The 13449-nt window shown below is 41.4% G+C and overlaps 2 protein-coding genes and 1 long non-coding RNA gene across 3 annotated transcripts; 2 read left to right on the top strand and 1 right to left on the bottom strand.

Moving 5' to 3' along the window:
- Positions 1 to 753: 753 nt before the first annotated feature.
- LOC124254009 lies at positions 754 to 3193 on the bottom strand. The gene is made up of 4 exons (XM_046687872.1): positions 2997 to 3193; positions 2329 to 2480; positions 2130 to 2187; positions 754 to 1006 (listed from the first exon to the last, which is right to left on the bottom strand). The coding sequence occupies exons 1-4, from the start codon at positions 3076 to 3078 to the stop codon at positions 819 to 821; spliced, it is 480 nt and encodes a 159-aa protein (XP_046543828.1). The 5' UTR covers positions 3079 to 3193; the 3' UTR covers positions 754 to 818.
- Positions 2978 to 5701, top strand: LOC124254010. Its single transcript, XR_006892364.1, has 2 exons — positions 2978 to 3102; positions 5389 to 5701. It is a non-coding gene; the product is annotated as an uncharacterized LOC124254010 (long non-coding RNA).
- A 6266-nt stretch (positions 5702 to 11967) lies between these two features.
- LOC124253986 (probable G-protein coupled receptor B0563.6) lies at positions 11968 to 13378 on the top strand. Its single transcript, XM_046687840.1, has one exon. It carries the CDS (start codon positions 11968 to 11970, stop codon positions 13126 to 13128), a length of 1161 nt encoding a protein of 386 aa, XP_046543796.1. The 3' UTR covers positions 13129 to 13378.
- The last annotated feature ends 71 nt before the right edge of the window (positions 13379 to 13449 follow it).

The following is a 13449-nucleotide window of genomic DNA, read 5'->3' on the forward strand; positions in this document are numbered from 1 at the left end:
AAAGCGGCGTAAAACCAAAACTGAGTCCCCCGCCGAGATATTGCTGAAAGCGGCGTTAAACCAAAACTGAGTCCCCCGCCGAGATATTGCTGAAAGCGGCGTTAAACCAAACTGAGTCCCCCGCCGAGATATTGCTGAAAGCGGCGTAAAACCAAACTGAGTCCCCCGCCGAGATATTGCTGAAAGCGGCGTAAAACCAAATTGAGTCATTCAACCGAGATATTGCTTAAAGCTGCGTGAAACGTGAGACACTACGTCACCTTATTCAAATGTGTCAAACGTTTCTTCAGAAATATGAAACGATACAGACAAACATAAAACAATGAATTGACGGTCAACTAGTTGATGCCGCTCCGGTTTCTGATCAGTCGGTTTATGCTGTCGTTAAAAGGCTTCAGAATGTAACTGAACATAAATGATACAATAAATTGCAAATACACGGAATCTATAATAAATAGAATATTCTCGTAAGCATACTTAATAACACGATATTATCATTTTGAAACTAATGACATTTTGTTCAAAAGTGTTAACACACCAGAGTATATTCAGGTGGTGTTCTCGGTTTCAAAACAATCACATAGGGGCTCGCGGTCACGAAAAGGAAAAAAATATACTCAATGAGTGTTTTCTGACGTTTGAGAATGGTACAACCAGAAATACTGAATTACATTATAAAAAATCAGTCGTGTGAGCGAATTCGATCCTCTACCTAGAAGACATGTTATATATCCACAATATTGCAAAATGGTAGCTTGTTAAAATTAATTTATTTCTGAATACCTTAAGTGCTACCGTCCAAGTATAGGAGTATCCCCTTAATTACATAGTTTACAATATTTAGAACAACTTTCTTGGGCAGCTGCTTTATCACTACAGATGTTGTTGCCTTGGTCGACAAGCCACTGGCAGTCGATTCCGTCCCTGTCACTGCACGGAGAGGGAGTCGTAGTTGTTGGAGTAGTCGTAGGTGTTGGAGTAGTCGTCGGTGTAGTCGTGGATACATCTGAAGACAGAGCACTACTTCTGAAGCATTCATCTTGACAGTAAAAATCGTTTTAGGTAAGACACAGGTTTGCGTTAATATATAAGACTGCATATTTTTCTCGATTAAGGACTAAAGCTATTCGGGACGGTGGGGCAGCCTAATTGTTAAAACGTCCGCACGTCACGTTGAAGACCCGGGTTCCATTCCCCTCGTATGTACAATGTGTGAACCCATTTCTGGTGTCCCCCGCCGTGATATTGCTGGAATATTGCTAAAAGCGGCGTAAAACCAAATTCACTCACTCACTTAAGCCTTCAAACAATTACGTGTGTTCCTCTTTACCAATCGGGAGGAGGACGGTCGATAAACAAAGTCAAATAAAATGTGGTTGAGAATTTGGTCTGGAAAGTTCCAAATTGATGTTTAAACATTATCCATGAAAGGAAGATCTTCAGCAGTGGAGGTCAGCAATGTACAGACTCGAAATAACAAGACATGAAGACACTAGCTGAAACTATCACGACGCTAGTGGCAAAATACTCTCTCATGCAACGGGAATTTCGTCATTTCATCAGATTGAGATATTCATTGAATGAATGGGTGGAAATGACCACTATTCTTTCTGAACGAGAAGGAAGTATATGGCGGAAGATGGGAAACACAAAGATACACACTCCAAAAAGACAAAAAAACAAAACCAAACACAACACACAAAAAGCGTATTTGCATACCGGCCTTGACAGTATATTGTGACAGAATCAGGTTCAACCGTGGTCGATAATGTGAACACTGGGTCGCCATGACATTCAGTCAGGTCATGACATAAAGAAGTCTTTAAGTGTACATCAGTTATTTTACTCATGCTAATAATGGATGTCACACCCCCATCCCACCCCACCCCCACCCCCAGGGGGTGATAACCATTTTTGGCATGGGTATATATTAACGATGATCATCAAGAATTATTCAATTTTACCAATATATAAGTACAAGAATTTATTGCTATGTATACCAACGGACTGGGAGCGTTGACAGTTCTATCACCAGTATGTTCTCCATGAAGCATTAAACATGGTATAACCCTGCCCGGTCGGTGAGTAGCATCACTAGTCCGACCGTGATATAGAAGTTGTATCCTTACTTATGTATCTGCAAGGTAACACCGACATCATGCTGTTGTTTGCCTGTATCCAGCCACTCTGAAAAAGAACACGACTCGTTTAAGTCTTTCTTACTTGTTGGGGTTTAACTAAAAAGAACTATAGCAGGTAAGACGCTCTTGCAGAATGAACTAGAAAATTTAATGGGCGCTTCCATCAAATACGTCACGCTCTACGTACCTGATTGTTATATTTAACCTTGTACCAAACGCTTCCATGTGCCCCTTGTACATTGTCAACGATGTCTGCACATTTGTCCTTTGGCAGCAATGTCGGGCCTTTTTCAAACGCAACTTGGAGTTCAACAGTTGCACACAAACACTTCAATGAGCCTGCCAATGGAACAGTAAGGGCGATTAGTGAGTATGTGAGTAAGTGAGTATATGAGTGTGTTTTTCCGCCGCTTTAAGCCATTTCATATCCAAGGACCCCTGAAAATGAACTTCATAGTTTTACTCACATAGAATAGAAGTCGGGTCTTACAAGACCATTTCGCCCAGTGGCAAAAAAATGATATATGTGTTTCATCATTTCTTTTCTTGGCTGATGAAAAATACCACGAGACGGATAAAAATAACAAAAAAGTTGGTTTCACCTTTAAATGAATAATTACTGTAACATACCTGGGATTCGTTACACATTACGAATGCCAAACCAATTTGCATATTGTGTTATATATCGATACAAAACATGCAAATCGTGGACAAAAGACAACGGTTACACCCGCTTTCACCCCTCAGAGTATATTTTGGAAAGATAAAGAGAGGGATATTTGATAACGTGAAACACGAGTCTTATCTTGGTCAGCACCACCTGTTGGTTTCCGTGTTGCATGGACGTTCACTCACCTTGTACATACACCACGAGAGACGAAATGCACAGAAGATTGACAGCCGCAAACATCTCGCCTGACTGTGTGCTGCACTTCATGTGGTCTGGGGGACGTACAATACGGTAATTTCAACTTTCCTATGCCCTTGCTACGCAGTCTGTCCTGAAAGGTGGTCAAAGTTTGTCATCCCAGTGATAAGGAACTTCCGTCTGGCGTTAAAGGGATAGACCCGTGGAATGTTAAATATACTTGATATGAAATCTCCTGTATTCAGTATGTTCTTTCTATATTCGATTTGTTCTGTCCTATATGTAGTCTGTGCTTTCCTCATACAGACAGTCTGTTCTCTCCTCATACAAACAGCCTGTTCTCTCCTCATACAGACAGTCTGTTCTCTCCTCATACAGACAGTCTGTTCTCTCCTCATACAGACAGCCTGTTCTCTCCCCATGCAGACAGTCTGTTCTCTCCTCATACAGACAGTCTGTTCTCTCCTCATACAGACAGTCTGTTCTCTCTTCAAACAGATAGTCGGTTCTCTCCCCATACAAACAGTCTGTTCTCTCCTCATACAGACAGTCTGTTATTTCCTCATGCGTCTCTCCTCATACAAATGGTCTGTTGTCTCCTCATAAGGAGAATCTGTTCTCTCTTCATACAGAGAGCCTGTTCTCTCCCCATACAGACTGTTCTCTCCGCATACAGACAGTCTGTTCTCTCCTCATACAGACAGCCTGTTCTCGCCTCATACAGACAGCCTGTTCTCTCCTCATACAGACAGTCTGTTATTTCCTCATACAGACAGTCTTTTCAAGACAATATAACATTTGAATCATGGAATAATAACATATTGCATTGTTTAATCTATCAGTCACATGATCATAACGGGTCCGGGTATTGAAACGGGTACCCGGGTCCTACTCATTACCCACCCGTCCCGGGTATACGGGTTACCCGTCTCAGCCCTAGTGTAAAGTCGTGACATCACAGGCATTATGTTTCCAAGTTCCTTCCCTGCTAGTTGTACAGGTGGGGATCACGTCACTTCTATGCCCAACTTTGTGTTGACGTTAGTTTTGGATGTATTTTTACGACGCCTTGAGCAGTCATTTATATGACGGAGTGAAAACGTGAGAAAAACTAAAACTGACACAGGTTTTACAAAGGTGTTGTGTGGACAAATCAAATATCATTGCAAGAGCGAAACTGGGATTGGAACCATCTGTCAATACATGTGGATACATCTGAGGCATTGCAGCCTCACCGGCAACTGCGTCATCTGTTCAGTCAGGATTCTTGAAGCGCAAAACCAAATCGTAATAAATATAGTAGCATACCTGACTATTGATTAGTTGCCAATTACGAAACTGTGAGTCGGAATGTTACAGTGTACGTGACACACAAGGGGCTACTATTACTGTACGACCAAACCAACACGTGTTGAACTGCTCCTTGAAGAACGTTATTGTAGGCACAAGGTGGAATGGACACAAATCACTAGCAAGATCACTACCAGATCCTTTCACATTCGTTCGCAGATGGGAAACCGACAGACTGACGTTCTACTCATTATAAGGGGGCGGTGGGGTAGCCTAGTGGTTAAAGCGTTCGCGCGTCACGCCGAAGACGTGTGAAACACCCGCCGCCGTGATATTGCTGGAATATTGCTAAAAGCGGCGTAAAACTAAATTCACTCACTCACTCAATATAAGGCCCACAATTCATAGCAAAACAGAGCACGGGATACACTAATGGTAACTTGAGTCAAAAATTTAGCTGTAATAGTTTCGATTCAGTGTCCTTTTCCGCGTCAGATTCAAAGCTGAAAAGTTATGTTAATCATGTTTAATTGCAAGCACTTTGCGCTCACTTTTTCATCACTGACAGGTATATTATACACGAATGATACCCTCAATGATAGACGACTGTATAGAAGGTTGGCAATGACGAGCAGGTGTGACAAGGCCAATGATTGTACACACTATATCGACACACCTGCCAGCCACACATGCCCCTGAAGGAACTTGTCATTTCCAATACAAGAATGATTGAGTTTTCGAGTTCGATACAACAGAACTTGATGTTCCCCGTAAATATATGTTTAGAGGTAATCGAGAATGCGCCTCGCAGGAGCTTGTAAATGGCGAAACTACAAACCACGTTTATAGTAGAGACCATACATTTCATGGATCTGTCGACCAGAAAGTGTTGTAGATTGCACTGCCTATATTCTGGGAAGATGTACGCCGACATGTGATGACTTGTTACAGGAATGTTACAATACAATTTGTCACCTTACATCACACACAGTATCTGCCACACTATATTCTGTCTTAAACTTCTGAACACGTTCGTTCCATACCATTCTAGACGTGCTAATTTATCCATATTATGTTTTTCTGTTTCAGATTTCTAAATCCCATCGCCTATCTGTCTGTCTGGGTCTGCAACCACGTAAACTTGCGAGGATGCACCGTTTGTGTCCTCATATTACTGTATTGACCCTCAATGTTTACACCCATCTCCTGTCCTAAACGGACCAAAGATGTCAAACTGTGGCGCCAGTTAAATCAGCACTATGTAGCCAAAGGAGCACACAACGATACTGTGGTCAGATAAAATACATCGTCACTCGCCGCACCCACAGCGATTTATCAAAATGTTTTATATTTGCATTTGTAACACTTCTGCTATCAGACGAAGAGTACATCATTCATTGAATTGTCTTGGTTATATGATTAGATAAAGGCCGCCGTCTTAAAACTGCAGAATTAACTATCAACAACACACATACAGAGACGCAAACACACACACAGACACAGATACACCCACAGACACGCACACAGATACACACACAGACACGCACACAGACACAAGATACACACACAGACACACACACAGATACACACACAGACACGCACACAGATACACACACAGACACGCACACAGATACACACACAGATACACACACAGACACGCACACAGATACACACACAGATACACACACAGACACGCACACAGATACACACACAGACACGCACACAGATACACACACAGATACACACACAGACACGCACACAGCAGGGGTAATGGAGGTCATCTGTGTCATATCATATGATATTACAGCCCACAAATTGTCCCGTACCAATTCCATGCACATATATTCTGTAGAAGAAGAAGTTGTGAACATCTTCTATGTATGTCGTCTGTATGTATGTATGTAATTCAGTATGTAATTCAAAACTAGGCTTCTTATAATCACTGGATTATTTACAGACCGCCAACATATGGCTGGAATATTGCTGAGTGTGGCGTTAAACAACAAACCAACCAACCAAATATTATAATCAGATTTGACCGCAGGTGCCGTATGCCGCTGAAAATGAGGTTGAAGTAACATCAGATTACTAACTTACATGAGAGTAAACAAGGACAAGGGCGACACGTATATAGCGATTTTAATAAGGTGTGTATACATAACACCATTGTTCATCACACCTTCTTAATACTACGAAACACATTCGTCAGCACTCGCCCCATTCCGTAACGTGCAAAGGGAGTTACACAAGCAACTCACGAATGGACGAAACAGTCAGTCACCAATAGTGTCAACCATGTGTGGTAACAAATGTACACCCCCCTCCCCGATCACCCATCCATATTAGTGTTTCTCATACAATGAATTTGACGACACCCCTCCCCACCTCTGTCATCTATTCTCTCCTTTCCTCGCCCCTTCTCCTCTCTCTCTTTCTGTCCAGTCTCTTTGCTTTCCTCTCTTCCCCCCTTTGTCTATCATTGTATTTCATATGTGTTTATCCCAGTCAAAAACTACCTCTCTACCAACATGCAGCTAGTTATAATCATTTAGAGCTCATCGACAGCATGGATAAATTAAACATTAAGGACTGTGTGATCCATATATAGGTCAATATGATAATATCGCAGATTAATTTTAATTTCGTAGACAGTTCAAAACATAAACAAACATAATATAACACAAAGTGTTAAATATTACAAAGTAGCATTATTAGACATTTCAACAACAGTTTTTCAACAATATAATATACGTTCCGTCCTGGTACCCTAAACGTCGAATATAAATCGAATTATCCGTCTTTTCGAGAAAAATCCACGTGTTAGACAAACAGTTCAATGCGACTTCTTTTGCAGTCAGTTTTAAATGAGATCACCGTAAACGCTAATTCGAATGGAATAGGCCCTTGTAAGCCAGGCTTAAGTGGTTTGTCCACCTCAATATGCAATTACAATGATGAGTTTCTAAAACTGCAGCAACAATGACGAGTTTCTGATAAACCTGAATCCCGACCTGGCAACATCTCCGTCCTTTGTTCCTCAAGTGTAATATGCAAATACTTTCATCTGAATCAAAACACTTGTTTTCAGCTGCAAGTAATTATTTATAATGGACAGAAACGTTTGTCATTCATGGTGCAGTTTATCAATATCTTTAAACCATTTGTTGAATGTATAAACATTTCATGCAAGGTGCTGTTTGTGCATGCTGGGGACTGTGTTTTATGAGCAATCATCAGCTTATCTAGTTCAGGACGTCTTGTCGGTTTTTGTGTGATGAACATTTACCTAAAATATTTTAAATGTGCATCTAACAATGTCTCCCTGGCTCAAATACTAGGAAAATAACACATTGAGTTGATACAGCGGATGGGATACATATATACACAGGTAACATGCATATATTTAGTGTTGAGCGCTGTACCCACCCCCTCACTGCAGACCGTGGTTTACATCAATAATATCATTAAAGGAATCCAAACATGGAACAATGGTCTTAAATAATGTGTGGCAAACTTGAACAACTGGGCAAATTGATCCAGCTTGGATATATATTTAAGCAAGACATGTACATTTGCGTCTGCGTCTGCGTCTGCGTGTACGTGTGCGTGTGTGACTGCTCTTCTAAAATCATGTAAAATAATTACAAGTAAGAGCTTGTTTTCGTTTGTTATTGCGATGAACTACATGTTTGTATGCCTTCTATTTCACCGAACTATTCAAATGAGAGAAAAACACGATAAAAAAGACCGGTATTATGATCCTTATGACTAATGCTAATTTATGCTAATAAACAGCCAGAGAAGAAGAAACATGCTACTAACGCCTACAGATGAATACCCACATTGGCAATTACCAAAATCCAAATCCATCATGGTTCCACACCAGATTTAATTAACACGCCATTACTAAAGAGTGTCTCCCTTCAAATATGATTAATCAACGTCTACACATATACACTGTCAAACACCGCCACCATGATACTAATGAATAACTATTTGTGTTAATGCAGGTGCCTTCATGTGATGTAATGTATCGGAAACTCACGTCAAGGCATCAGGCAAGACGTCATGCTGGCTTATTACGCCAAACAGGTGCACAATTAATCAGAATGTGCTATCCTGCAAGTATCAATGTTATTACCAGTTAACTGTAACTTTCACACTTCATGATACATAAATGTACTTCAATTTCCCCAATATTGCTGAGTTCTTGTCAGTTGCCGTGCTGTCCAAAGCAACCAGGTTCAATCTTCAGGTACGTCATGCTTTAGTTCTGTATTGAAACGTTTTACCAGACATGTCATTGGCTGGAGATAGGACCAACAGTATTTACATACTTTAAGACAAAGTAGCGGAACGTTTTGGAAGATTGTGGAAGATGTATTCAATGTACTGAGACCTTGTTTAATCTAAAACTGATTTTCAACTGACAAATCCACTAGATATATAGGTAGAGTAAAATGTTACTTCATTGTCTTTTAGTTGGAAATATTATCCATTGATACTTTTCATAGGATGTGTGTATGTAAAGTCCAAACATGTGATACAGATTTGTCTTTGGTGACGGTATTTTTGAAAATTTGTTGTCAGAAATTCAAAACTTATATAAGTGTAACAAAGAATAAGGGTAGTTAAAGTTTGTATATTGCTGGGTATAGCTGAATTGAAACTGGGTGTAGCTGTGATATAGCTGGCATTTTGCTGATGGATATCTAGGGCATAGCAGGATATAGCTGAGTCTTATCTGGGGTACAAATGAGACATAGTTGGGATATAGCAGGGATATATCTGGAGACTACCTGGGGTATGGCTGGGATAGAGCTCGGATATAGCCGAAGTCAAGCTGGGATTTAGCTGGCGTATATACAGGATATAGCTGCGATATATAGCTAGGTTATAGCTGGGGTAGCTGGGGTATAACTAGGGTATAGCTGCGATATAGTGGGGATATATCTGGGATCCAGCTGGAATATAGAGGAGGTCAAGCTGCGGTTTAGCTGCGATATATCTGCGGTATAACTGGGGTATAGCTAGGGTTTAGCTGGGATATAGCGGAGGTCAAGCTGGGGTTTAGCTGGGATATAGCGGCGGAGGTCAAGCTGGGGTTTAGCTGGGGCATAGTGGGGGTATAGCTAGGGTTTAGCTGGGATATAGCGGAGGTCAAGCTGGGGTTTAGCTGGGGCATAGCTAGGGTACAGCTGCGATATAGCTGGCTGAACGCATCGTTCCTTAAGGATATTCGAGCAGGTCTTGGCTGTTAACTTACATAAAATAGGACTAGACATTAAAAACGATAGGTTTTCCTCATCCGTAGAATTTATAAAATTACCATTTAAAACTATGCACTTATCCAACAGACATTTTGTAAAAGATTGATATAAAGGACAGTATAAAAGTACATGCATTTCATCTTCAACAATATTCAAACAGCTAAAACACACTCTTTCCCTTAAAGGCATATTACTGTAGCGACCAGTTTCTAGCACCTAAACATGGCTATCGCTCTTCTGTGGCCTCGTGGGATGTTATCAGTATTGTAACGTTCTGCTCCATAATTCGTCTTAAAAGTTCTGTAATGTCGGAGTTTATTACCTCCCTTGCCATCTCGACTGGTCGGGCAATCTATCTTCTTCTTCCAGTTCTCATAATATCTCTCTCGTACTACACTCTGAACTTTGTTTACAACTTCCTTCACACGTAATGCATTGTTTACTTGTTCGAAATCAGTCAAGTTTAGTGATGTAAGCTTCACGTGTAAGCATTTTATCCAGTTATTTTTCTTTCTTGATGCCATCTGTTGGTCCAGTTAAAAATCTTAAAAGTACGTCTATCGGGGTTTAGGCTGTTCAGTCTAGGGTAGAGTGAGCGATATCCTATAGCTGCGATATAGCTGCGATATAGCTGGGGTATAGCTACGGTATATCTGGGATACAGCTGGGATATAGCGTAGGTCAAGCTGGGGTTTAGCTGGGGGTATAGCTAGGGTATAGCTGCGATATAGCTGGGGGTATAGCTGGGATACAGCAGGGGATATAGCTGGGATACTGCTGGGGGTATAGCTGGGATACAGCTGGGGTTTAGCTTGGATACAGCTGGGGGTATAGCTGGGATACTGGTGGGGTATAGCTGGGATACTGCTGGGGTATAGCTGGGATACAGCTGGGGTATAGCTGGGATACAGCTGGGGTATAGCTGGGATACTGCTAGGGGTATAGCTGGGATACTGCTGGGGTACAGCTGGGATATAGCTGGGATAGTGCTGGGGTATAGCTGGGATACTGCTTGGGGTATAGCTGGGATACAGCTGGGGGTATAGCTGGGATATAGCTGGGGGTATAGCTGGGATATACTGCTGGGGGTATAGCTGGGATACTGCTGGGGGTATAGCTGGGATACAGCTGGGGGTATAGCTGGGATACAGCTGGGGTATAGCTGGGATACTGCTGGGGGTATAGTTGGGAAACTGCTTGGGGTATAGCTGGGATACTGCTGGGGGTATAGCTGGGATAGTGCTGGGGGTATAGCAGAGGATACAGCGTGGATATAGTTGGGGTATAGCGGCGACATAGCTGGGGAATAGCTCGGGTAATGCTGGTCTTTGCATAAAGATTATGCACTGAAATATATCGTGCCAGAAGAGGTCTAAATATTGCCTATAGCACACGTGAAAAGAATTCACTGTCAGAAATACCAATGACAAACAGCCTCTATCATTCTACAACATGGCGTCATTTTGGTTATTGGCACTCCTCTGAAAAGGAGGAATTAGAAAAAGATATCATTATATATTTTTGGTCCTTAACAGGTACCAAGACAGACCGCCTGTATAGAAAATCAACAACGTCGACAATTTCAAAACAGCTACCATCAACAAGTAAGTTTTTGTTTTGTTAAATATCACACAAAGGTATATTCAAACAATTCTCAAATGTTTCATATGTGCAATTGGAACTCTCTGAACTGGTTTAAACAGTGGTACTGATCAATGAGATTATACGTTTTTGTTTTAAAATTTAATACAACAGGTACCACCGAGCGCAGAAAAGTGCCAAATTTAAGGTTTGCTCCTAAAACTTGAAATACACTCTCGTAGTCGACTTTGAAAGTATTTTCTGCTCTTGAGGCTATTGCCACATATATTTTGTATTATTGAACATATGATTATTCAACAATAAGTACCTACCAGTAATCAGAAAGGAGTATTTGTGGTTACAAACTTCGAGGACGTCAAATCTGTTCTTCCAATCAGAGGTTGTAATTGTCATTTGATACCTCTGATTGATAAAAAAAAGTATCCAGTAATTTCCAAATTAGAATAGATATGAACCAAAGTGATGATATCCAACAGTTATAACTAATATGAACCTGGAATGGACATCGTCTGCAATTTAATAACAAAATTGAAACGCAAATTATAATGAGATTTTACATGGTCAAATTGTACAGTGAGTGAGTGAGTGAGTTCAGCTTTACGCCGGTTTTAGCTCTATTCCAGCAATATCACGGCGGGGACAGCAGAAATGGGCTTCACACATTGTACCCTTGTGGGGAATCGAACCCGGGTCTTCGGCGTGACGAGCGAACGCTTTAACCCCTGGGCTACCCCACCGCCCTTCAAATTGTACAGTGTCATCTTAAAAGAATCCTTCTTCTCATTCAGATTTCACCATGAATATCACAGACTTGCTTTCTAACTGGACCGAGAGCACTACGGAGGGAAACCTGGACGAACTGCTCCAGTCTAAGATAGAACCAATGGTAGACAAAGCTACCAGAGATTTGGTGGAGGACGTAGTTTACTGCTGGTTCCTACCAATTCTCACGATCTTGGGAACGACGGGTAACGTCTTGAGCTGCATCGTCCTGATGATCCAAGGACTGAAGGACTCAACTAACATCTTCCTCTTTGTCCTGACGGTGTCAGACACTGGCAACCTACTAACTAACGGCATCCGTAGGGTTGAATGCATCCTCGGGAAGTTCGACGCTCTTCTTGGAATGAACTATTACATGGTGACTTTACCCCAGATGAAAGTGATAACTATTATCTTCAGTCGTTTTACAGGGGTCATCACAATGCTGATATCTTTAGAACGGTGTATAGCAGTGACCAGACCAATGAAGGTTAGGATCTGGTTTACCACCAAAAGGGTGTGGATTATGATAATTGCATTAATCGTCGTGGTCTTGACTCTGATTTCCCCGACGTTCTTCACCATGCAACTCAACTGGACAACCCACCCAATAACTAAGGCCCCAATGGCTTACGTGTCTTTAACCGATTTCTACACAAAGAACATTGTGGTAATGAACTGGTATTTGAGTGTCTTTCTCACCATTATGTTCCGATTCATCCCAGTTGTATTCATTTTCACAACATCCGTCACTATCATCATTGCCCTGAGGAAATCTACTGCCTTCCAGAAGGCTACGTCATCGGCGAAGGATGAAAAGTTGACTAGGGTCACCAGGATGATGCTTACAATCTGCATCTCATACGTCATCTTCAACATTCCTGCCAGCATCCATCAGGCTTTCGTCTTTCTGTACCCGGAATACAACCTCAGAGGGTCCGAGAAAAATGTCTTTTATCTGGTCAGTGCATTCGGTCAACTTGCCGAGGCTACAAATTCTGCTTGGAATTTCGTATTGTACTTCGCCCTCAGTGAGAAATTCGCATCGACCCTGAAACGCGTACTGTGCTATTCCTGCAGGAACTTGACCATCCGGAAATCCATCAAACGTACCGCTACTTCGTCCGGCGGGGAGACCAAAGAAACACCCATCTCGGCGACTAAACCCTCCAACAGCGAGAATTCGAAATTATGAACCAAGCTGGAGTTGTTTATATTTGTTACTTTCAGGAAAGTATCCATACTTATATCGAGTACCCCTGAATCTACAATCCGTTTTCTCTGTCTGTGTCAATTGTTTTCATATTGTGTGTATATATAAACATATGTAATATGTATTTATCTGGTTTAGTGAAACGATGTAAATATGTTCTTGAATAATTAAAGTGTCGTAAATTGCTATGTATCTTAAAATAACCCTTGGTGTATTGTTTTACGAATAAAACCTCGTGCTACGTAAACATTCACTTACTTGTTGTTATCACATGAATACACAATGCCATTAAGGAAGTGATCA

This window comes from Haliotis rubra, unplaced genomic scaffold (genome assembly GCF_003918875.1).
Source record: "Haliotis rubra isolate DU_JTF1 unplaced genomic scaffold, ASM391887v1 Scf56, whole genome shotgun sequence".
Classification (NCBI taxonomy): Eukaryota; Metazoa; Mollusca; class Gastropoda; order Lepetellida; family Haliotidae; genus Haliotis; species Haliotis rubra.